We start from the raw sequence: 27,405 nt of genomic DNA, 5'->3' as shown, positions 1-27,405 counted from the left end.
TAATGAATATTAATTTCTTCTAGCTGACTAACGAGGCTTTCCGGAGGTAAATGCATTTCGCTTGAACTGAAGCGGCTACACTTCACGTCACATTACAGAGCATCAAAATGACATTTATTGCTTGGATTTTGTCATAAAATAGAATTAGATATATCAAAAGTAACAGTGCAAAGCTTATACTGTAAGTTTTGTTCACGCAGTAATGGAAACCAGTATAGACAAAGACCTCAGTTCGTTAAAATGAAGACGGATTTACATAAAGGAATCGATATTGTCAATCAGTCCAAGCCTTGACGCAGCGGACATGTTTAACTGTTGTAGCAGATCCACATTGTGTGCACAACATTAGTCGCTAACTCAGTCAAAACACGCCATCGGAGAAATGCTAATTAAACATCACCGTTTCGGTCAATGATTTCTGCCCTCCAAAACGGTCTCATTTGCATTTTCAGATGAATATTTTTGTTGCATCACTAGTCTTGAATGAATGTTTGAAGAATTCCCATGATGCTTTGCAGATGTGAGAGACAAGAGTGAATAAATGCGTGTTACCTGTATCTGTTTGAGCACTTTAGGGATTGGTTTGCAGTTGAGCTTCTGGCATGCTTGTCTGTAGGCATTCAGAATCTCATCTACCGTCACATTCTGGGCTGCAGAGACAAAACCACACAAAGACAAGGTCAAAGGTCATACAGAGACATACTACACAGCATATGCAACGGTTGATTGGATGCAGCCGATTCTCTAAGTCTGAATCCAGCTCATCTCATTCTCTATGTTTGGAACAGCAATTGCTCCTACGATGCCTTTAAACACAGCTTTCGTAGGCAGCTTCTGTGACAGAGCACATGAGTCTGAACAAGGACGGGTTTGAACAATGCAAGCGAGTGAAACGGATCTGTCCTCTCTGAGTCTTTGGGGAAACTGTACACTGTGATTCTTGAGCGCTCTCAGTAGGGCCTTTGTGTAGCACATGAACACACACTCAAAGAACCAAGTGGTCTAGACATTTTAAGCACTGGTCACAGTCATATGACTACATTCAGACTTATTGTTTTGATGTGAGACACACACACACACACACACACACACACATACAGCGAAGGATGGTTTAAGGCTAAACTAAAAAACCAGGCTCTACAGCGTGAGCATTAGCATTGCGGTGATACTACAGTGTCAGTGTCAAACATATTAACCATAACATAAAAATAGGCGACGGAAATCTTAAAGCAAAGGAAGCACCAAAAGCTATTCACAATGAATGCATGACGTATTACTACATGGTGACTGTTTAAGTGCAAAAAATAATTACTTGCATAACTATACCTCAGAGAAAATGATAAAACTAAAAAATATCAATTCTGTGCAATATTGCTTGTATGACTGCTCCAATAACAAAATGGGGAACCAATGTTTAATTGTTTATTCAACTCTTATTATAAATGTAAATACATATGCATCATGAAAATTATTATTAGTAGTAGTAATAACAACAATTATTCCTACTCACATTACTACTTATTCACATTTACTAACATTTATGACATTTATACCAATATAATAAAAATAATAATATTAAAGCAATTATTTGTATTTCTTTTTTGTGCATCAATTTAACATTGTAAGTAACAAAAATAATTGCATCTTGAAAGGAAAATTCTGGGTCATTTTCACCCTAATGTTTATGTAAACCAGCTGCGCGTGCTGTCGTTTACCAATAATTTCATTATGACAATAATTTCGACTTGTCCCTCTGTGTGTATACACAAACGGGAAGCATGTTTACAGTAAACACAAACACAATGTAAGCTCTGCAGGCCTGAGTGCTGACAAGGAAATGTAAAGCTTGTGTTTCAGTTCACTGACATGCTACACAATATCGCGCTCATTATCGAAGGCAATTCATCTGCGATAATGAATGCGATATTGTGTAGCATGTCAGTGATCTACGACTCTGTGTATTAAATGCCGCTCCATTTGAAAGCAGGTGATGGAGATTTACCACTAATCACGGAACCGGCTTTACTGACGAGATGCGCATGATCATCGCGTTCGAAATATCGCCCAGCCCTAATATTTGTATTGAATTTCTTTACTAAAAATGACCCCTAAATCACCACAATTTTTGTAACAGGAGCTGCATGTAAACAATGATTCACAGAGTTACATCACATCTCCCATGTCTCTTCTGGTTATCTTTACAGATATTTAATTCACTTAAACTATTTACTAATTCATAGATGACATGACTTGAAAGACTGAATATAACTTTTTATTAAAAAAATAGGTTGAAATTTGATTTCATGCAGACTTCAGGAATAAAGCTGTGTTATGTTTACACTGACGTAGCTATACTGACTGCCAGGCTTTCAAACAGTGCAATATTAGCAAATTTTAAATGTTTAATTATTGTAAAAGGCAAATGTGGATTCTGCTCGTTTTTTGTGTTTTTTTGGACATCTTTTGCATACATAAACATACAAACACAGCAGAGTACTGCTGATTAGAGATGACGTGCAGGGTTGATGATAGTTACATGATTGGATGCCGTCCTTCCACGCTTGCCATCATCTATTAAGCTGCAGACCAATCACGACCACGATCACTAAAATGGTCTATAAATATAAACCAATACATGACGAACGAACAATTCAGCTAAGAGTGCATCATGAGTCTTTCATCTTCTCCTCAGGCAGTCTAATTAAACTAAAGTCTGCTTTAAAAGATTTCCAATGGCTCATTCTCCATGAGCGGAGACCTGGAATGCCTTCTGGCGATTCAGCAAAACTTCTTTAATCCGGTCTACATCTGCAGTATCTAATATGCAAGCAATAGCAAAACAAGGCCAAGAATTACAACACAAACACTAATGCTGCACAAAGTGCTTAGTTAAATTCCAAACGTTTTTGGTTAATTGCAAGTTTGCAAACTGTGATGATCATCCACCGTTTACTCACAAATATGTCGTAACAGTAACTGTTAAAAGCAGACATCTGACAAAGTTTAGGTTTAAGTTTACTGTTGCCAAACTTCTGACGACAAAAACTAAAGAGTTTGTCACTTAAGGGCTGTTCACACAGAATGTGTTTTTCCATTCAAATGCACTACTTTTCCATAGTTTTTCTGTGTGCTATGGTACATGAACTTGTATGACCTTTGTGCTCGTGTCGTTTGCAGCATTTCACATAAGCCCCGCGTTAAGACGCAGTGTCACGTTAAAAGGATTACAACTTTTACACGCAGCGCCGCTTGTCAATGTCAGTTCCAAAACAGTGGACCAATCAGAAGACCCCGGAGGCGGTGCAAGCGTAGAAAGCTTTTGTTTACAGTAAGTTAGCATGGCAATTTTTTTATTTGAAGGCAATATGGCAGAAGAGGCACTCATAATGGCTGCGTTAGGATACCCTGAATTATATAACATTTCTTCAAGCGATTATCACAACTCGTTTCCTAAAAAAAAAAAAAAAGAGCCTGGAGATAAATATTTCTGCTATTGCATCACGTCTCAAAAGCACATCTCCAGACCCTTGCGCTCTGTGCTGCGCTTCTTTAAAAACCATTCCTGAGCGATGCGTGTTGCGCTTTTAGACACAAAGACGCATTCTGTGTGAACGGCCCCTTGATTGCTCACAGTCCGATCAGACTGAGCTCCGTCAAACAGTCACAGCAGCTGATAAAACATCACTCACTCAAGACAAAAACTGCAGGAAAATGAGGCCTTTTGAGCGCACTTAGTACAACTAACCTCATAGATTAATCACAGGAAACAATCATTACTAGTGAACATTGCTCTTAGTGAAAGTGGTCAATATTTAACAGTTCAATTATGTGGTTTTATCAGCAATGTAATGAGCGTTTGTTAGTACAGAGGTACTTGAGTACTCAGTGACAAGGGGACATGGTATAGAGTTAATCATAGTGTGCGATTTCTGCACCATTCATTTCATTGCAAAAATTATGATTTCAAACTGGTTTCTCCAGCTGCTCAATCTCACACTATTGGTTATAGCCATCTCTGCATTTTAATCTTAGACAGAAGAAAGTATTTGAATAATGTAAAAATTTTTTTAAAAAGTGTGTGTCTCGCAAAAACTAACGTTTGTTTACAGAAGCAAAAGGAAGCAAGTTTCCTTACTTTAGCAAAGGAAAACCAGTCTCCTCTTAGCTTGTATCAAAATCCTCCGACATTTTTCGTTACAAATCCACATTTTGTGTTTCTAATTCGTGACCGGCGTTGTTTATTACGTTTGAAATATGGATATTTTTCTAATAAAAACGCATGGATTCGCAACAGGAGGCCTTTATTCAACGCCCGGAGCCGTGTGAGGCACGTTTTTTTTATGGATTTGCGCACTTTATTTTACACGTTTTGGACTGTGTAACCGAAACACCCGCTGATTGCAATGATAGAGCTTAGAAGAGCCAGGACAATTTTTAATATAACTCCGGCTGGATTCGTCTGAAAGAAGAGAGTCATATACACCTAGGATGGCTTGAGGGTGAGTAAATAACAGGATAATTTTCATTTTTGGGTGAACTAACCTTTTAAATGTAAGTGCATGGTAGTTAAGGCCACCTAATATAAAGTGGGACCAATTTATTCATCCCAAATTTGCCAGATTCCAGGACAAATTATACTGTAAATTCTACTTTCATGGCTGAACTCTGCAATTCCGTCCTGCATCAGAGAAATCATAGAGCCCTACATTTGTGACACGTAGGACTAAATCAGGTAATTTAATCAATAAAAACCATTTTAAAAAGGTGTGAAATGTGTAGGTTCATCTTACACTCTAGCTTTTTGTTTGTTTGTTTGTTTGTTTGGGGGATAACTGTTTGTGGTTGTATTGTGATAAGTGTGTGTAGTTGTCCTTGTGTTCCATATGCACCTTCTGTGAAAATGAATTTCCTCTTTGAGGACTAATAAATTATCTATCTATATGCTGACCATACATTTCCAGTCTGCATGCGCGTGTTTTATAAACATGAGGGCCGTGTCAGACCGGCCAGAGTCTGTGCAAGGCACTGAACGTGCTTCATGTACTCTGTGTACAGCATGTCCTTGGAAAAGCATTCACTTTTTAATCTCAGCGTGGGTAAACGTTCCCTGAGAGAGAAAGACAGAGAGAGAGAGAGAGAGAGAGAGAGAGAGACTTCCCAAAATGGGAAAACAATACCAAACACTCCTTAATATTTCCAAATGCGCACAGATAAATGCCATCTCTTTTCACATGTTGACTACGTGACAGCTGGCTCCTTCAGCAGTGTCAGTGCTGGCACGGAGCATTAGATGAAATCATGTCACGAAATGTCTTCAAAGAAGAGAAAAGCAGGCATGTTTTTAAAGTGCAGCCTTCATATTTTTACCAAATTTGCACTGCTATTTGGACACGCCATCTGGGTAGGTTTCATAACCTGAAAAAAAAACATCCAAAAGCACGTGTATGTGTTTACCACTTCCAGGTTCCAGATCAAATAGACCTGCACAGTGGTGAGATTTCAGCGTGGTATATTTGAAAATGTTACAGTGATAAAGATTAACCACAACGCTAAAGCATAAGCATCTCCTTCCCTAATGCTACATGCACTTTGTATATAGATCATGGCATCATGAGAGTGGGGTGAATCAATGAGAATCTGTCCGTCAGCAAACAGCCTTTGGGGAACCTGTGCATTCCTCTGAATGGCGTCTTTCCAAAAGCAGCAGTGGAGAACACTTATTAAAGTGTGCTGCTGAGCTGGTCAGACGTCTGAACTAAAGACTGCTCCTTCAGATTAAAACTCATTACACTTTGATCAATACACAGAGAGCGGTACTGCAGTACACAATCCTAGAAAACATGCAGAAACACGAAACAGAATTCACACAAACTGAAAATTCTGTCATCATTTACTCAACCTTGTGTCATTCCAAACCTGTATGACTTTCACTCACGAAATAAACACCAAAGAAAATATTTCAAAGAATGTTGCTAATCAAACAGTCCCTTGATATGTACTTTTGATGGCCAATGCTGATGCCAGCAGGGTGGCTGATAGCCGATGTAAAGGTGATATAGGCTATATTTAACAGGGCTCCAGACAAAAAAAAATCGAGTAAGGAGCCATTGGCTCCTATAAGAAAAAACTTAGGCACCAAATTATTTTTTTAGGTGCCACAGAATAAACGCGTTTTATTTATTTGTTTTTTTAACATTTTGACATTTCAATCATACAGTCATGTGTTGGTCTACTCTTTTCTTGACTTTATCAGCATTTTAATCCATCTTGTAGATGACCTGGGAACTAAGGTTTCAAACATTTTCAAACTGTTATTTGTCAGTGTAACTCAGAATTGTCAAGTTCACTTAATGTATTTCTTTAATTATGCATTAAGTTGGCGCTTTAGGAGCAAATATAGCGGCTTCTCCGAGATGGAGGTTGGAGCCAGCTCCAAATGGGCGGGACTTGTTAATATTCCCTACACCAAACTCATATTTATTCAATGACATCATTGCCTTTTGAAGTTTAATCCAGCTGTATCGCGGTTCTTGTCTTTCCATCCCCAACTGTAAGACCTCTTGAAATTATAATTAATTTCTTATACCATTTAACATATTTAAAACTTTTTATGTCCAGTAAATTGAGAGGACCCACAGTATTTAAGTTAGCCCCCTGGGCAGGGCAGTGATACATTTTGGTAGCCCAACTGGAAAACGCAATAGCCCCGCCATTTTGTGAGCCCTGGGTTTCCTCAATTTTTTAAAGAAAAGTCAAATGATCGCTTTTTACAGTGTTCGTTTGGGCTCCTCCTCAATGCATCCTATAGAAATGTTGTCAAATCTCTCACACATCCAGTCGGTTTTCGCATTTTTTATCATGTAGACAACAGGTTAAGTAAAAATATTAATAAGCAAGAGCGAATAAATATAGCAAAATGCTCCTCTTTATAATTATTTTTCTAGCTGACTGATGAGCTTATGGACGGCCAGTGGTTAGGTATTGTTACGTGGCATTGTTTACAACTTTACAAGATTTGCACAGTTTGACACAGAATGAGTGATTACATGAGACATTTCAATAAGTGTAGGCTCTCTTATAAAATAGCCTACCTTTTGATATTAACTCACATTCATTTCATACTATAATAGAGAAAGACATAATGGGTTCACTTGCCGCTTGAACTGAGGCGCTGAAGCGTTAAAGAGCACCAAAACCGTATTTATTTTATGAATTTTGTTATGAATTTTGTTATGAATTTGGCAGAATGTTAAAGCTGATACTTTGTTTATTAAAAAGTAACAAAGCACAAAACGTATTATGATTACTGGACAGCAAGTGCACTGCAAACGGGCTAATATGAAGTTCACGCATTTACAGAACTCAGCATATAGACTAAGATCTTGATAACAAGAAGCCATATTAGTAATGATTATAATCAGGGGTGCACATAAGTTTTTCAGCCTGGAGATTTGGTTTGGTCCTCACACGGGCTATGGCATGTAGTGTGACCCATAAAATATAACTATAAAAAAAATGTATTAATAATAGTGATAATAATATTATTGCACTTTATTTCGTTTTTTTTTTTTTTTAAATAAAATAACTAACTAAAAAAATAAACTAAATAATCAAGTGTAATAATACTATTTAATTTTTTTTTTAAAAAGGGTGTATTACATACAAATGCAATTATTTTATAGTAAACTTAAAAATAAAATGCTAATATTTTTATTATTATCATTATTTTAATTTTCATCATTTTCAAACGTAAAATCAGCAAGCTTTTATTTTGGCGGGTTGCCGGCAAGTAAGTATTATGCGCTTCCGGGTTTAGCGCTGCTGATGGAATTGCGTCAGTGAATGAAATGTCACAGTTTTGCTTTGAAAACGGCAGCAGGTAGCCTAGATTATGCTTTCAGTTTGGATAGAAATCTTATACAGTACAGTTTGTCGATCTAAAATGGTGATTGTGCATTTACAGCTGTCAACCATGTCGGTACGCAAATGCGCTGTCAGAACTTATTTACACAGCGCATTTTTAATTTTGGTCGCGCATGCGGACCACTTGTGTGCACCCCTGATTATAATCGAGAATTGTTAAAAAACAAGTCATAACATAGTCGCCATTGGCGACCTCAGCAAAAACTTCTCTCGCAAACAGTGTTGGGTTAGTTACTCAAATAATGTAATATATTACTCATTACTAGTTACTCCTTTCAAAAGTAATATTGTTACTTTACTTATTACTTTCTGGCAACAGTAATTAGTTACACTACTAGTTACATTACTTTTTCGTCACGCCCCACAGAAGTTGTAACTGTATATCTTCCAGATAAAATTCTTCTAGAATATTACTAACAACATATTTCTGCCTCATCATTTGACCAAAATCCACATTGGATCGCAGTCAGAAGTTATTACAAACACTCAATAGTGACTGATCGCGACATTCAAGAAGAAGTGTTGTATTCACCTCATTAATTGTCATGTGTAGTTTGAAGTAATTTTTCCTTTACCCATATGCGATTAAATTTCGTTACGTATTTTATCAAATCACATGAGTTTGTAAGAAACTCTTTAATTTTCCAAAAATATTTGTAATTATATTAATATAATCTACCACATGCTGATCAGAGGGATGCAATGCCAGAGTAAAGTGAAGCCACAACTTACACAACAGATCTTTTTTCCTGACAAAATCAATATAATGCAATATTTCTATCTGCTAAATGTAAGCTTTTCCATATTCCAAGCTTACCTGCTGCACTGGGGACATCACATGCATGTGCGAGTCGTGAAAACTATGAAAATAAATCTAGGAATTATTTGATTGTTGGATTTTAAATCAGCGGGGTTGAGGCATCAAAAGTAACTAAGCTGTTTTATGGAAAGTAACTGTAATATTATTACTGAAATCTTATTAGTAATTAGGTACACTACTAGTTACTACAAAAAGTAATATTATTACAGTAACTAAATTACTAGTAACTAGTTACTGCCCAACACTGCTCGCAAATTATTATTTTTGTAATTATATTAATATAATCTACCACATGCTGATCAGAGGGATGCATTTTAGTCGCAGTTTGGAGCCCTGTTCAATATCACACTATTTAATTGAAATATAGTAAACAACGCATGCTGCAATTTAAATGTATATTTTAGACATGTGGCTATACAAAATCATGATATATCACAATAATGAACATGCATGATATCTGTTATTGATACAGTCTTATGCCTAGTATATTTATTTCACATATTTTTCCCTCAAATTGTCAGAAATACTCAGTTGAAAAAAAATATTTAAATTTATAAATCTGTAAAATAAACAATGACAACAGAGAATGTAGAAATCATTCTTCAACTCTTATCGGCTAAAGAGAAAAAAAAAAAACTTAACCAATAAGTTTAAAAAATGCCAAAGACTGTCCAATAAATTGGTCTTGGCAAAATGACAAACCACCACTAGTTTTAGTTAACAAAGACTTTATTGTACGGGAGAAAAGTCACTTTTCAAAGGAACTTCTATGTTGGATGAACTATCCCTTTAAATGTTATAAGTCTGTTGAGAAACAAATTAGTTCAAACAGTTTTTAAGCACAACATCACCGAGAAAATAAACCAGGACTACTCAAAGTCAGTAAGCAGCATGCAAACACAAATTATGTGAAACAATATTATCTCCACTAACCTAATTGCAAAGCATTAGATGAATTTCATCAGTGGCAGATAAAACAATAAACTAACTCAATGAACTTCAATAACTGAAGTAGTTAACAGCAGTTCAGAAAGCTCACTTCTATGCACATCTCTTTATCTAAACCACTGTCATCTGATTCAATCACATACACACTTGCACATACTTGAATGTATACAGCGGATGTCAGAGCAGCAACCATCAGTGAAATAGAAGAGCTTGTAAACTGTAAAGACATTAAAGAGCAGGTGTGTTGATGACTTAGAAATATGACTAATACTGTTAAAACAAAACCAGCACATTTCCACCAAAACTCAATGGTTCTGAAGGTCATTCACAAGTAAAACACATCTTGATGATAATTCAGAGCACAAAACTCATGTTCTGGAGGCAGCGGTTAAAGCTAACCACAGAAAATCAATTGCCAGTGTAAATGAACTGTGCCACTTTACTGTGAAATACATCCCTGAAATTCTCAGGAAGAGTCTACTCGCCTGCCCTGAAGCATCTGAATATTAACTGCATAATGTATTTATGTTTGTAGAAGATTAATAAGTGAGGTAACAAAGCCAGAGGCCATTTCAATCCAGCTCAAACCACATACAATGACTAAAAAACCTACCAATACCAAGTTAATGCAACTAAAACCATCACAATTTTCCACATCATAGTCATTCAAAAGGGACAAAATGACCCAGATTAGGAAAATATTGGAATTGTTTTACATTTAAAATTACAATGCGTCAACTTCTTCACACTGCATTTTTTCAGTTAAATTTGGTAGTGAAATTGGTCAATTTTAGTCCAGTTTCGTACGACACATTTCGAAATCCATTCCATACCAGGTCTCATCAGAATCAAAATTTTACATTTAAACATTTGAGAGATCAAGACGGCACATTACACAAGTTTATAAAAGTGCATCCTTCAGGCGGAACGGTAATTAGGTCTCAGTTTAAACAGATTCTAGGAGTGCGATTGCTCAAACTTCAAACTGTAAAGTACAGCAAGGCCTGGTCTTCCTCAGAGCGAAGATAATGACAGCTCCTTTAAACTGCGCACTGTCGTTTGATAAGGATGATATGTAAACAAAAGCTAAATGTTGGCAATTAACGTGAGGTGCTGTCAGCAGACAGAATCGAGACCCTCGGGGTACAGACGCAAACGCTCGCACACTTGAGCAAGACAGTATGCTGTCCTCCTTCATCAAACAAGCCCAGACATCACTATATTCATTTCCTCTCAGCTCAAGCCACGAGACAAAATGCACCACACAAGCCCGTTTTCAGAAAGAGCGTTTCTTACGGGCACTTTTTGCACTACTGACTCATTTGTCCACTAACAATGTCCAACAGTGGTTTGTTTTCTTCACACATCACGTCTCATATTTCATCTCCAGCAAGCGCTTCACTGACAGTCCTTGATAAACAAGTACATAAACTTTTGCTAAATCTTTATTATTTATTATGTTTAGCTGCAAACATAAACTGTTCTAAATCTAATAGCTTTATCAAATCATTTTATCATTTGATATTTGCATATTTAAAAAAAAAAAACTGCATTTAAGACTAGGGTTCTCAACCAGGAGGCCTCAAAATGATTTAAAATAAGACAAAACAAGAATTAAATGAACTAAAACCACAAAAAAGTCAATAAATATTTATAAATTTTAATTCACCCATTCAACAACTTTTACCTTGAGAAAAAAAAAAAAACAGGGTTCCCGTGGTCTTTAAAAACTTGGGGAGGTTGGCAAATTTTAAAAGTGTGATTTCTAGACCTGAAAAAGTCTTATAATCTTATAATCACATACAACTGCAATATAGAAAATATTGGTTTTGGAGAACACTAAGGCCCAGTTTCACAAACGGGGCTCAGCTTAAGCCAGGACTAGGTCTTAGTTAAATTAAGATATTTAAGCAACTTTTACAAAAATGCCTTAGAAGAAAACATTAAGGTGTGCATCTTGACAGAGCAATGACACTGACCTATTTTAAGATATGTCAGAGCAAGATATTTTCAGATATTTCCATTTTAAAAAATGGCTATAAGAAAACTAATGATGAAGGCATTGTAAAAAGTTCCCAAGACCGTTATGAGGCGACCGTAATTCAACAAAATGAAAATGTTGAAATCTGTTTAACCCCTTGACATAGAAGTGACTAAAGTTGGACAAATACTCAAGTATTTCTTGAAAAGTGCTGGAACTGTAATAAAGCTCCAATGTTTCTGACTCAGCAAAAATTGCTCCCAAAGCCGAAGTACCACAGACCAAATGAGATTGTGTCATGAATTACAATCTGCTCTGTAAGCCTCCCAATAACTCACGGACCAACAAACCAGAAGAAAAGAAAAGCAATCTTCTATTTCTCTTACCTCTCTGAAATCACTGCTATTGCTGTAAGGTTGCAGTGACAGCAAAAGTCAGGCTTTACTTTGAAGAAAGGCCATTCATTTGGGCTGGTAAAAGGACGAGATTTGTCCATATACATGATGAGGAAATTCTTTAATTCAGTGACCTGATCAGCCAGTTTTTTTTTTGTTTTGTTTTTTAAAAGAGCAAACCAACCTGTCTAATTAGCCTGTTAGAAAAAAACACAACAACACAACTAAAGGTAGACAGACATATACAACTTTCAAATGGTATCTGAAATGATTCCTAAAAGAGTGTTTTGCCGTCAAGCCATAAAAGAACCATTTAGTTCTTAAAAGAACATTTTTTTCTTAGATTGAAGAACATTTTAATAACTTAAAGAACCCTTTTCTACTACAAAGAACCTTTTGTGCAATTAAATATTCTTAATAGAAATGGAATGGGGCCAGAAAATGCTAACTTTTGAAAATGTGTATATAAAATACAAGAAGTTTACATCGGTACTCCCATATTCTACCAATGTCTTTACACAGTATGTGCAAATATATACATAGATTATATCTTATGTACACAGTACACACACATTTTTTACTCTCTGCACAAATCTGTACATTGGATAGATTTTAATAGCTTTAATGTACTTGAATTGTGCATCAAACACTAGGAATACAAGAATTGGATCAGGACTCCGTATTGATCAGAAACTCAGTATGCAATGATTCAGGAGCACCTGATCAGAAAAACCTGATAGGGACATCCCTTTTAGTTGTTGTCATGGATCCATGTGAATGGGAATTGTTTTGACAACGTTGTCGTCTGCACACTAAACTTTTCAAAATGACAAAGGAAAGACTTTTCCGTTTTTAGTACACTGTTGTCGTGTAAACGTACCCTAAGCTTTCCAACGTTTCACCATGAGTATTCCTGCAATAAACATCATTAAAAAATGTATATTTTTTGGGGGAAAAAAAGGCATATCCCTAGCCCCCATTCATATCTGGAGGGGTCTTGGAGGCCACTGGCAAACATGAGTGGAGCTCTCAGGGACGCCACGGGGCAGTAACATCTGAGCGATACGTTCCAAAATAGATCTTCACACCACCTCATGCCAGTGGACCTCAAAGTCATTCACACAGCAGTGCCATGGTCACGGGGGCCAGTGTGTGTGTTAAGAGAGAAAAACACACCCACGCCAGCCATGCCCTTTCCCTATTAGACACATCAAAAATACCTGAATGAAACCACCAACAGAGTTAAAAAGCCTCGTCAATATCTTGTTATATGAGCTCATGGAACAATAAGAGTGATGCAGCAAATTAAATTCATATCACATTAAATAAAAACTAAATCAATTGTATAAATAACTGAAATAGATGGTGAAATGTCAAAAAAAAAAAGAAAAAGGTACAACTACAGGTTTGTCTCATGTGGCACGTCTGATTTAGACAGTTAATGATAAATCAGACGGTCTGCCATGAGTGATATCTGTCCTAAAGAAGTCTCAGGAACGTCTAGAAACATCCAAGGATGTAAATTGGTGAATGGATTGACAAAAATCATCGGCCATATAAAACTTTTGCCAAGAAACGTTCTTTGTCACAAAAATGTATGCAAGGAATCCTGTGACAATGGCAAAACACATGTGCAAAAAACTGGAAATGATAAAGCTGTAACTTGCAAAACAACAACAACAAAAAACAGGATCATGTGAAAATTCAGCCTTGCATCACGGGAATTAATGATATTTTACAAAAGTTGCAATAATATTTCACAATATTTTACTGTATATTTAATCAAGTAAACGTAGCCTCTATGAGCATAAGACACAAAAGCTTTGTATGAAAAAACTAAACTTGACCCCAACGTTTGAATGAGAGAAAAAATAAATAAATCTAGCTATATATCTGAAATTTTAATTCTGTTCATTATCTGTTAAATGCATAAATGTGAATTATAAATATTCTTTATATTTTAAAATGTAATTAGTCACCAATGCAAACACAACCGAGTAACAGAGAACAAGCAGCTTGGTTTCTAATCTGATCCACTGGCTCTCTCATGAAGTCATTTACAGGAGACACACAAACACTGTAGTGTTTCTCTGAGACCAAGACTCTGGGTCTGAGGAAATGGTGTAGGAAACCAAGCTACAAAAGTGGGAAGTTCAGCCTCAGAATATAAGGAAATTATAGAGCGTACAGTACAGGCAGGTGACTTACACTACTTCCTCATTCCTATATAACAACAGAACAATGTGCAACTGTGAAATAAGACCGGCTAGCACCTGTGGAAAGCAAGTTAAAGAAAAGCTGTGAGAAAAATGCACATGCAACTTATTTGACAATTATGAGTCTGCTGAGAGAGTATGGAATAAGTGTTTAAGTTGCTTCAAATTCAGAGCAGTAATTTAACTAACTATTGCACAGTATTTGCAAGGACAGTCCTGCTGAAGCGACCTAGCATACCGTGCCCTGCTCAAAGGCACAATGGTGGCGGAGCAGGATAGGGATCGCTGGAACTCCAGGGACAACATTACTTGGAAATGAACCAGCAACCTTTGTGCTTACTAATCAGATGCTTAAACATTAGGCCATTACCACAAATAGCCTGGGATAGCTGGACCTGGATCCTTTAAAATGTGCATAAACTGTGCAATTCAAAGCTCTCTTTTCCACGAAGAGGATTATGTCATGAATACTAAGTAAACTGACAATACTTTGAACTAATAAACATTACTAATGATCTTTCAAACAATGCATAATACAGGTAAAACTTCACAAAATTATTACATTTGTTAAACTTAGTTAATGCATTTTCGACCTTGTTCTTTTACAGAACAATGTAAACGTGCATAATTATTCATTGTTTATGTTCGTTCATATTACGGTTTATTTAAGCAACTTTAAATGTTAAAAATGTGACGGAATATGTATTAAATAACTAAAAAAGATTAATAAATACTGTAACACTATTGTTTACTGTTCACAATATTTAATGCATTAACATTGGCATATTGTATATTATTGTTATTGTAAAGTTGTCAGCTTTTGTGTTTGCTTGACTGTGTTTATGAGGTGCAGAGTAAAGTGTTCATGCTTTGTTTTTGTTTTTTAAAACATGCATTAATTTAACATATTTTACCTTTATTCTGCTGTTTCGATTCTCACCAAACGGCCGGTTGAGTTCCTGGTTCTAAGAAGCCCCTCCCTCAGAAATAAGTAATCAGGCTGAGATTGGTTAGCTGGCCCAGTGCGTTGTGATTCGCTAACCGCCAAGTGCACTTTGTCCGGAAATGTCACGCCCCCTTACCATTACGGGTAGATGCATGTTCCCAGGGGCAAGATTTATGTAAACATCAGGGTTAGTGATGTCACAAAACCAGGGAAGAAGCTCGTTGTAGTCCCTACCCTCCTTTTTTGTAGTCCTTGTAGAAACTGCGATTTCTTTAAAATAAAATATTTCACTTTGCATTGAACTTTGCAGACGTTTATGCTCTGACAGCAAAATTACACACTAACCAAAGGTAAAAAAAGTGAAATCATAATCAAACACTTTCGAATGTAAATTAATTACAGATATACCCCCCATTATATACATTATAATTTATACTACATATAATACAAGTTGTTCTACATATAACACAAGTTTTAAAGGTGACTAAACTGTGTTTGTAGTGACTGGAAACAATAACTAGGCTAAACTGTGTACAAAGACAAATATTTTTAAGCAGGGTTGAATTTTCCAAGTGCCTTTATAATGTGACACTGCTAAGTAAACAAACAGCAGCTGTCAGACAAAACACTGCATTTATTGTGTCTCAACAGCATCATTGTTTTACTTTTGAGCTTCCACAGACACAAGCGACAGACGACACCTTGACCGGTGCGATATACGCAAAGGAGATTCCCTGCAGGGTAAAAAGAGACACACCTCGAAAACCTTTGGCCTAGAAAGCACAGAACATGCTGTTAAATCTTCGCAGGCTCAAAAACATCTGACACGTCGCAGCCAATCGAGCAGAACAATGCGCGGATCTCTCTGTTTTCCAAGAGATGAACCGGCACTCGGCCTGCAAGATGCTGATATCTCAGAATGTGCTTTACGCAACACCCAGCGTCTGGAAGAGTTCGAGAGGTTTCTCCATATCTGTGAGACAGCTGCCCGAGGCTCAGACGGATCGCAGCAGATCTCTGCAGTTGTATGGAGCCGCTGAATGACCCCGGAGGACTTACGGATCAAATGTCACTCGGATCACGGGAGGCTTTCAGGAAAAGGCCTGAATCGCTCAGAGCGTAACAGGTAACAGAAGCCACGTTCAAAGCCTTGGCTTCAACTCAGCAGGGACCGAATAGTTGGAGCACAATTACGCAAAGCTTTTAGAGCGGAGCAACAATGCAAACCGCAGGAGATGAGCTCTGCACTCGATATTTGAGGGTTCGAAAGTGATGCAAGAACTGTAAAGGTCTTACCGTGTCTCCAAGGGTCCTTCGGCTCAACCGCACCAGAGACGATGTCTTCGTCTGACGGAAAGGTCACCCTTTTGGACCCGTGCTTACTCCCGGATCCACTGCCTGGTGTTGTAGCCGCTGACGCGGTTTCTGAGGGCACATCCTCACTGCGCTCTTCCGGAGGTTGCTGTGAATGCAGTTCTATGACAGTTTCTGGTGTTAGAGAGTTCTCACAACTAGAGGCACTTTCCTCACTTTGGGCCGTTGGCTCGAATTCCAAAACGCCATTTTCATCCAGACTTAAATCCACACCGATATCCATCTCACCATCATCATTCTCATCACCACCCCCACCATCTCCAACAGAGCACTTGCTCACTGGCGGTTCCTCGTTCTGTTGCAGATCGCCTGCAGAACCATTAACAGGGTCGGCTGACACGGCAATGGAGCCGTTGTTTTTACTATGCGGTGCTTTGAGCTCAGTGGAAGCATCGTCCTTCGAATGGACATCTTTTAACCTGGACAGGACAGCAGCGTCCCGCTCCCCCTGATCTCCATCCCCTGGCAGGAGGCCGTCACGGGGAAGGATTTCGTCCGCCGTGTGTGATTTAGTGTTGTCAGACACATTGCACAAATCTATAGCATTGCACAAATCTACAGCTTGCTCCTCGCAATTCATTTTCTCATTTCCAGGGAGCTGGAGCACACGCCACTGCCTGTCACGCACTAAAAACCAACAGAAGTTCCCTCAATCACCTACAATGCAGTTCTATCCTCGCAAACCCAGGGAGAAACAGTTCAATATCTCCTTAATAAGTGCATAGCGTACTAAAAGTTCACATCATAGCTTTAAATGGTGGTCCTTAACTTATTTACGCACCTCAATTCATTCAAACGGTCGCTGTAGTATTGATTTAAAGGATTGCATAAGGCAATTCACTCTACCCTGTGTCTTAAGTCTTTTCTTTAGCAATCCTGTGTTCCTAACAAAGTTGTAAACACCTACAACATCTTCCAAAGTCGATCTGTATCAGTTTCATCCACATTAAAAGAGAATATCTCACATGCACATCAGGTTGACAACATAAGGTCCACCAATAACACTGTTACTTTCCTCTCATCGCGTTCAAGAATAAGTTAAGCACTGACAGATGTATTTAAATCTGAAACATTGGACTGTAAAAACCAGGCGTGGGACGATGAAGATTATGATGATGATTAGGCTTTCTCCACTGGCCTGCTCTCCTACAGCAAGACGACTAAAGTACTAAAACTGACTCTTTAAGCCAATGATCTAAAGTGCAATAGCATGTGTATCGCTCCAGTCGTGTCTTTAAGCTGTCAGGACGATGAATCCTGCACTGTCACTTTCCGTGTCGCAGTGAACACAAATAAAAACAGGCGTCACACTCCAGAGCGCGCTCTCATCCACAAAAACCGCCACAAACGGCGTCGTGTGCTCCGTGTAAACACTCTATTCCGGCCGCCCGGTATGAATGATGTTAAACAGATCGCCAAAACGCACAGACAGCAGAAAAAAAGAGAAAATTATTGGCCCCGGTATAGCTCCAGTCCGGACCGACCGTGTGTGTGTCTGTTGACTGTTCACGGATACGTCATCACCGCGGGAAGGGAGCGCGAGGAGATTTCAGCCGCCGCACTTTCGCGACTTCAACTCGAGCGTTTGTTTATAAGGACGTGTACGCAAGAAAATCACAAAGTTGCTAGTGTGTTGTGTTTCTTCGGAAGATTTTCATTTCGAGCGATTGCGTTTTTGATTTATCTATATTAGCATTTATCGTAAATCACTATATATATATATATATATATATATATGTATAAAAAAAAAAATTAACGAATCAGTTGACATTTCAACTTTGCCAAACAGCTGTCACGTTGGATGGTTTATGAAGCGTGTTATTGAGAGAAAAAAAATAGAAAGAATTATATGTAAATGTAAAGAAATATATTGCACTCTTATTTAGTCTATTGGGTTAATAACATACACTTAGAAAAATTGACATTATGTAAACCAAATATCTCACATTTTCGAAATGACGTCGAATTATATACCTATTAGACTTAAAAACCTCATCACAAAAAAATATTTAAAATGATTTTCTGATGTCATTGATGCCAATAAAGGGACGGCGTTCTTATTTATTTATTATTATTATTTGTTTAAATGGTATTGAGTGTTTTATGAATTGTTTGCAGTAATGGCCTGTTTTCCTGAAATTACTATTAAGTCAAAAATGCTAGGTTATACAGTGTTTAAGTTTGTCAGTATTCACTTTTAGCAAAGATAGGCTATATTGCCTATATAGTCCTTTACTTATTGGAAAACAGACATACTCATGAGTCGTGACTCATTCTGCACTCTACAGATTTTTGTCCAATCACATGCTCTCTAGAATAGGTTGGCCCCTCCCCTAATGCCACCTGCAACCATAGCAAGTAGAAAATAATGTCTGCATCTGAAAGGTATGAAAAGTTTGTTTCACAAACATGTGGATTTAGAGGATCAGCTCTCTGTCTTTATTAATCTGGCAGCATGCTGTGAGAAGGCCACCTGACTTTTAGGTAAGTGCTGACAAACTTTTAAAAGTACACTCCCTGCTGAATGTCGTTTCATGATGTTATGATAATGGAGAAAATGTATGAATTAAATGTTGACATTTTTCAGTCTCACGTGTAGCACAAGTTATACGTTACTTGAACTGGGTGAAATTTAAATCTCTGTGTTTGTGGTTTTGCTTAAAATACTGTGTGTTTTTTAAGCAACTTGTCATGGTGCAGATGGTACCACTTGAAATAGCTACACAATAAATGGATTTTCAAATACCTTAATATTATAAGACTGCAATGGTATTATCATGACTACAGTGTAGTGTGCTCCTCACCTTGCATCTTTTTAGTGTTTAGGTTGTTTTTAAATCCTTATCAAATAGTTTTATAAATCTATACTCTCCTCAGCCGAAAAAAAAAAAAAAAAAAAAAGCATTGATTTTTTTTTTTTTTTTTTTTAATGCTTTAAAGTACTGTAGACCTGAACACGAGTTTGTGTTCACTGTAAGATCTACACACTGAGTTCATCCATCTCGCCACTAGAGGTCAGCGACACCTTAATTCTAATCTGATTTCTAATGTAATTCTGATCTCAACACCCATAAATATATCAATACTGTTGCCAAATAAACAGTATACCAAAGTAGGAATATATATGAATGCTTTTCTGTACCCGTTTAGTACTTTACCTCTATAGAATTTTAGATAGACAGACACACACACATGGAAGTAAGTGTGAATGTATATGTTTATTTGATTAGATTTAATCCAGCTGCACAAATCAAATATTCACAAATTTCACTGATTCTTGAGTCCCGCCTCCCTCATGCCAGACTAATATTTTATACCATAGTGGCCCTTTGTGGCCTCGACATTCAAAACTCTTGGCTTCTCAAAATTCTGAAATCACTAACCAAACCATACGTACGTTCAGGCTCTAATTATTCAGGCCTGTCTAATGTGCGACGTGACCCTTCATCTGTGCAGAAGACAGAAACACTTACCAGAGCACTTCAGCATCTCGGGACCGCAGCTGTAACGCAGTTAGCAGCGGTTTAATTTAGCGAAGACGAGAAACAGAGACCTCCCACAGGTGGCTGAAAGTAAATATTTTAACATCAAATTGGAGGCACTCGCTTAGCTTGTTTTTCAAAGTGATTTTTCTGGGCTTCCTCTGCAGTTATTAATGGCTACTTGTGCCACTGCCAATGGTCCGGTTTGAGGAAAGCCAACTGCATCCTCTGCACCTTTTTTTTACCCGACTGTGACAAGAAACTGAGAGCAAATGTGGGAAAATGTGAAGACTGAAGCCTCACGATGTGGCATAACCACGATTCGGTTCATTTCTGACAGACCCTTCGAGGAGGAGGCTCTTCCTCTGTCAGGTGTGGACATGCCTTATTTGACACCACAGGAAACCGCAGATCTGTTTGAACTTCCTGTAAGGTTGCCATGGCTGCGCTTTTTAAGTATCCCTCAGCATTTGATTTATTTTGCACATTGCGCAAATTGAAAACGGATCCAACAATGATCCTTGTCATAAGGGAGGCTGCCGTCTTTGTCAGGACATTACTCATGCGCTCTTCTCCAGAGATCCATTCGACCGACATCAATTTATCTGCTGCGGTCAAAAGAAAGCCATAGGTCTTGTGGAGGTTTTAGACTCAAAGGGTCAAAGTTCACAAAATGTGTTCTAGTATCAAAGGCGCTGGGAGTATCGGGAGAAATCTGAAGTGTGTTTATCCCATCCATCTCTTTGTGAACTGAAAACAGGACATCACAGGAGACGACTCAATCTTAATGTTTGTGTTGGCTTTCTCCTCGAAGAGCGCGGTGGGTTTCGGGGTGTGTCTTGACAGAACGGCTCTCTCCACCTGTTTCTGCTTCGCACCATCTATCAGGTGTGTGCGTGTGGGAGGCAGGTGCACAGGAGCGGGAGTGCTTTTACTGTTGGGCTGTCAGGGAGGCCTGGATCTCCCCCAGCCAGCTGTAAATCCACAAATGTGGCGAGTTGGTGGATTTTACTGTTACTCTATCTCAAGTCGGTTTCCCCCCCCGTGCTTTGCTTTATGGAGATGTCAGGCAGAAGCTGGGGGAGAAGGCATTGGGTCCCAGGGAAAGATTCATCTTATAAATAAACCAAATCCAAGAGTTAATCGCTAATGCTTTTCACACACTTAGGGAGTGAGAATGAAGCTTCGGTCAATGAAGTGCTAAGAAACAGCTTCTTTCTTAAAGTTAAGACTGCCTTCTTTTAGCTGTACTCTGTACTTTATTAAAAGGATTCATGTGTGTTTGCTTCAGATTTTATTTATGTGGTTGCTAAGGCATTCTGAGTAACTGTCAAAACAAGCCATTCATTTGTGAGACGCTCACTGCTGTTAAAATACGTAAAAAAACATGTTATAAACATGCTATAAAATTTATTTCATGCAAGCAATCAGTGCAATTTATCAACCTGAATATACAATATATAGCATATATATATATATATATATATATATATATAGTAAGTTTTGGAGAAATGTAGCATTCCATCACTTGGATCTCAGCAATGGATGCTCTGCAGTGAATGGGTGCCGTCAGAATGAGAGTTCAAAACAGCTGATAAAAACATATGTCTAGTCTGAATCAGGAGAGAAATATGCAATATTTGCTAGCAAAAACAGCCTAAACTGTTCTAAACAAATGTGTGGCCGGATTTTGATGTGAGAGACAACAGGAGATGGACTTTTTCACTGGAGGAAGCGTTATTATGGATTATGGACTCACATTTTCATCTGCAACATAGTTGTACTTTTATTATGTTTCTTTGTATGTATGTGTTTTTTTTTTTTACATAGTTTGCACTTGTCTTGGCATTCAATGTGGACAGCTAAGAAAGAATTTCATTAATAAAAGCTTTGAATAATGGATTTGTTTCTTAAAAAACATGCAGCGTTGGTCTTCTCCAGATGTTAACTGATGGACTGGAGTGGTGTGGATTATTGTGATGTTTTATCAGCTGTTTGGACTCTCATTCTGACGGCACCCATTCACTGCAGAGCATCCATTGCTGAGACACTGATGCAGAGACACATTTCTACAAACCTGATGAAGAAACACACTCATCCTAATCTTGGATCGCCTGAGGGTGAGGATATTTTCATATTTTCATTTTGGGGTGAACTATTCCTTTAATACCTTTGTTAAGCAAGGATGCGTTAAATTGACATAAAAAAAAATGATTTGATATTTTAGATTAATGACATTTTTAAAACTTTCTATTCATCAGAGAATCATGGATTTAATGCAGCATCTTTTGTAAAGAACATCTGATCTAAATCTGCCTTCATCCAGTCAAACTACATGGACTAAAAGTGTTTGTTTACATCAGATTGAATGTATGTTGTTGCTAAGGTATTCTGAATGGTTATTGGTGTGTTTCTATGCAATTGCAAGAGGGTTGCTTGATGATTTCTTACTAGACCGTGTCAAAACAACCTATTCCCAAGCCGAACAGATCCCTTCTTAAATGAAAATCTCTGGGATGTTTTTTTTCTTGTTTTCAGTCCACTTAGAAAATCTTGTCAACAAGTTGCATGATTTAAGGTATCATCCATCCATTTTCCTTGACTAACATTATTGATTGTTTCAAATAAGATCTCAGTTCAAACTCTAAATTTGGGAGATAACATGAAAACCACATACAGGAGTTTAAAGCCAAAGTCTTTGGTTTCAAACTGTTTGTCATCGGTAACATTGAGTATAATTCATAGCAGCATAACCTGACTGAATGCTCATCCTTACTGGCAATTGTCATGAAATCACCCCTCTGATAGTATATAAATGAGGTGCAATGAGTCTGAATGGCTTTTCATTCTGCTTTTTTAAGAAGACGAATGTCCACGTTTATTTCTATTTCTATGAAACTAAGTACGGTATTGGACCGCACACTTGGTCCGAGAAAGAGAGCGAGAGAAATATAAAGGTTAAGTTTCATGTTTTCCAGTCCCTAAGGACGCTCTTTATAAACAGGCAAACATTTTGGGCTTGTGTGTAATGAATGCATATACACGTGTATTTACACAGATGGTACATATTTAGAGAACCTCACATGAACACGCACATGGCCTAAATGCAAAGTGTCAGTCTATAAATAAATTCTAGGCTGAATTCTTGTGATTTGTTTTAGAATAAGGAGAAATATTCATAAACACCTTCATTAGGGGTCAATCGTGGGACAATATGAAATTTGAGGGTCAATATGATTGTTTTGGTAGCACTTTATGATGAGGTTCCATTTGTTAACTGTTTTAATACAATAACTGACATTAACTAACAATGAGCGATACATTTGTTACCATATTTATTCATCTTTGTTAACATTAGTTAATAAAAATAAAAAAATGTTCAATGTTAGTCTAACATTATACAACTTTTCATTTTAATAATGAATTGGTAAATGTCAGAATCAGCATGAACTAAGATAATAATAATAATAATAATATATGCTTTAAAAGTATTTTTCATTCTTAGTTTATGTTAACTAATGTAGTTAATAATGTTAACAAATAGAAACTTGTTTTAAAGTGTTACTGATTTGTTTTTAAAGAAATTAATACTTTTATTCAGCAAAGATGCATTAAATTTATCAAAAGTAGGGGTAAAGACTTTTATAATGTTACAAAAGATTACTATTTCAAATAAAAGCTGTTCTTTTCAACTTTATATTCATCAAAGAATCCTGAAAAACTGCATCACAACTGTTTTCAACATTATAATTGTTTTCTTTGTGTGTGTGTGTGTGTGTGTGTGTATATATATATATATATATATATATATATATATATATATATACAGTATATGTATATAAAAACCTTGCTACATGTACTGCATTGGGCTAATCGAGACTTATCATAGCACTTGCATTTTATTGCTCTTTTGTTGGTTTTGATTGCTTCTATTGTCCTCATTTGTAAGTCTGCTAAATGACTAAATGTAAATGTAAATAATAATCAGAAATGTTTTTCGAGCAGCAAATCGGAATTAGATTGATTTCTGAAGGAGTAATGTTGCTAAAAATTTAGCTTTGATCACAAGAATAAATTACATTTTAAAAAGTAATTCAATCGAAAATGTATATTACAAATTATAATAATATTTCACAATATAACTGTTTTTACTGCAGTATTATATAAATAAATTCAGCCTTGGTGAGCAAAAGAGATTCATCTTAAAAGCATTATAAAATCTAAATATAAAAACAATATAGTTTACATATTATAATTTTTTTAAATCCATGAAATGAACTTTTTTTTTTAACATAATTAAAAAGCATACACCAAAGGTGTATTCATGGTGTAAAGAACGTATTTGATGACTTTTTTACTTGGCTGCACCACCTGACATTTTCAGAACCGTTGAAACAGAATGTGGGAGAAAATGCTGCACATTTTTCAATACCGCATGAAACCTGCAGATTACATTTCAAGACCTTGGCACTTGCATTTAAACCAGGTTTTTAAAAGATTTCTCCTCCTCATCAACTCAAGACATCCTTATTTGTCATTGACCCATATATAAACACGCGAGGCTATTTGTAAAGCGATACCCACGCTGCAGTTCGGAGACGTGTTTATAAGTCAGTGTAAATTCAGAGTTCAGTCAACACAGACATTAATCAAATCAATCCTTCGACACACACGCACGGAAATACAAACACCGGCCCTACATGCTTCCTGTCACTTATCCCATCAGTTGCACATTCTGGCCCGTGGCCCGCTGCCATTTATTAATGAGCTAAAGGACTCGGATGGCAGACAGGCGTTAAACCGCAATTTGCTCTCACCTTTCTCTCTGTGTTTACCTCTCTGTCTCTTTCTCTTCCTCTGTTTCCCTCAAGCATTTCTTGGGCCGCGGGACAAAACGGGGGTGAAGGAAGAAGGGATAGGCAAGTCTGTCGGCTGATAACTTCCACATGTCTGTAAGGTTTTCGAATCACAAAAGCACCTCTTCTCCTTAAACCCCGACGAAAGCAACAGAGGAGATATAAAAGCCATGGACCTATTTGATCTGCGACCGAGCACCTGCGAGTGGGGACCATTGACCAGTCAGCGCAATTTCTCTTCCTTTTCCATGTCATTAGAGAACAGGCGGCCTGATTTCCCTCCTCCTCCTTTCATATGGCCATCTGCACGTCCATTCTTTGAACTCTACCTGTGCAGCGTGACCTTATTTCCTCTCCAACATGTGATTAAATGCTCTTTATCTCTTCCTACGCCCCAAATCGCTGACCTGAAAGACACTCAAGTACCAAGAATGTGAATGCAAAGACTTCTCGATATGCAAGCTCGGTTTTGTGGGTCGCATTTACCTCATTTAGCCTTCATTGGCCTGGTAATAGAACTGAAATAATCTGACCAACAGGACAAAATTAAGCTTGTAAACACTTGACGTGAAACTTTTGGATCAGTTTCATTTACATTTAGTCATTATGCAGACGCTTTTATCCAAAGTGACTTACAAATGAGGACAACAGAAGCAATCAAAACTAGCAAAATAATTATAATATTCAAATACATTCAATATACTATTCAAAAGATTCAAAACTAGCTTGTGTGCATTTACATATGTTTTGCATCATACTGTGTGTATAATTTACAGCTCATGTCTTATGTAATGGATAGTGAATGAGACAAAAAAAAAGCTTTTCTGACATAAATGCCAGCTTTCTTTTTAGATATTTTGTCAAGGCAGTAGATCAGGTTAGAAAATGCTGGTTTTGAAAGCAGCGACTGCACTACACGTGGACTGACGTTTGGTTACATACATGTAATATATTACACATTTAAAATATTTAAAATATTTATTTTACATATTTGCACATGTAAAATAAAATGTGAATCGAATTGCAACATTTGGATTGTACAGTATAAACAGAACTTGAAATCTGAAATTGGGTTTGATTCTTTCTGATTGATAAAATAATGCATGTAATGCACTTGATGTGTTCTGAAATGTCAGATTGCAATTCAAAATTGGACTGTTAACTGGTTTCTACTGTTTTCTTCTACCTGGTTCTCTTTCAGGTCAGCTGCAGTCACAGTGAAGCAATACATTAAAGAGAATCTTCCTGAGCAAATTAATTAAATTGTTTTATGCATTATTAGAATTTTTGTAAATATGGGTTTCCTAGTTCAAAATTGGACACGAGCAACCCTTCGAGTCATATTTACAAACTATTAATTTTGCTACCCAAATTTCCAAGTTGGACATACCAAAAGAGAGAACTACTTCTGTAGTGACTAATAAGTTTTATTTATTTTCCCCACTTGCTGTTAGTGTATATTTATGTAAATAACCATTAGATGCATGAATGTATTTTACACAGCATTTATTTGACCGAAATTTTTAGAATTGCCAGCAAGCTGACTATTTAGACATTCAACACAAGCAACATTTTGAACAAAAAAGAATAATTTTTGTCACTACGTCTGGATCGGTTTCAAAACGATGATCAAAACATAGATGGAGTAGATCTTTTCCATCTAAGCCTCCAAAGCTTCACGGACCTAAACCACTTCTTGGGTCAACATTTCATTTGGTAACATTAAGCAGTTTAGATTTACTGTATATGCTGTTTAATGTTTGATGATTGTGCTATCAGGTCTCCTGACGAAAACATACCTCGGGAGTCGGGCCGGGGAACTGTTTTGCAAGACACGAAATACGTACCAATAAGTAGGCCTACATATCACTGCAGTTTCCAACAGAAATGAACACTAGAGGCGGTAAAACAGTGAGCACTTGTAATTGTTTTCCTACAAAGTTATGATTACAGCTCCATATGTTTCACTTTCTGGACGTAACAAGCTTGCTCGGTAGCTCAGCCGGCACAGAGTTGTACTTAGGATGCGGAATCCTTGGGTATGAATCTTGTGAAAAACATGACTCACGATGAAAGAGCTGAAAGATGAGAGATCGAAAAACAAAGTAAAACAGCATGCTTGCAGTTGCGTTTTTACGACACATTCGCTTTTGTTCATACTATTGGGTAGGTTTAGATGTAGTGCAGATGGTACGTTATTTTAAAACGTCACGGAGCATTAGACTTCTAGCGCTTCTTAATGGATATTTCAAGTCAGAACTGCGGTGACACGTACAAAACCAACATCACATAAATGTACCATATGTACGTTCATCTGTTTCGGGTAAAAAAAAAAAAAAAAGTGGACATTTCACATCAAATATCACGAGATGACGTACTTTAATTCTCTTAAACAAAACTGAAAATCGTTAAGAAGACCTTTGTCTCAAAATATATGCATTAATTTTATTGATTCTCATTTGCT

General features: G+C 37.1%; 1 protein-coding gene and 1 long non-coding RNA gene across 2 annotated transcripts in view; one reads left to right on the top strand and one right to left on the bottom strand.

Annotated features, from left to right (window-relative positions):
• Positions 1-18,158, bottom strand: part of ppp1r37 (protein phosphatase 1, regulatory subunit 37) — a 55,128-nt gene extending 36,970 nt beyond the window's left edge. The window contains exons 1-2 of the mRNA XM_058750635.1: positions 16,526-18,158; positions 553-650 (exon numbers count right to left, since the gene is read on the bottom strand). Coding sequence (XP_058606618.1) covers positions 553-650; positions 16,526-17,183 — 756 coding nt within the window. The 5' untranslated portion in view covers positions 17,184-18,158. The remainder of the gene's footprint in view (positions 1-552; positions 651-16,525) is intronic.
• A 576-nt stretch (positions 18,159-18,734) lies between these two features.
• LOC131524857 (uncharacterized) lies at positions 18,735-21,249 on the top strand. The gene is made up of 3 exons (XR_009267092.1): positions 18,735-19,087; positions 20,060-20,165; positions 20,253-21,249. It is a non-coding gene; the product is annotated as an uncharacterized LOC131524857 (long non-coding RNA).
• The last annotated feature ends 6,156 nt before the right edge of the window (positions 21,250-27,405 follow it).

The sequence above is a fragment of the Onychostoma macrolepis genome, chromosome 18 (genome assembly GCF_012432095.1).
Source record: "Onychostoma macrolepis isolate SWU-2019 chromosome 18, ASM1243209v1, whole genome shotgun sequence".
Lineage (NCBI taxonomy): Eukaryota > Metazoa > Chordata > Actinopteri > Cypriniformes > Cyprinidae > Onychostoma > Onychostoma macrolepis.
The sequence above is the reverse complement of the archived record's forward strand: the minus strand, read 5'-3'. Positions and strand labels throughout refer to the sequence as shown.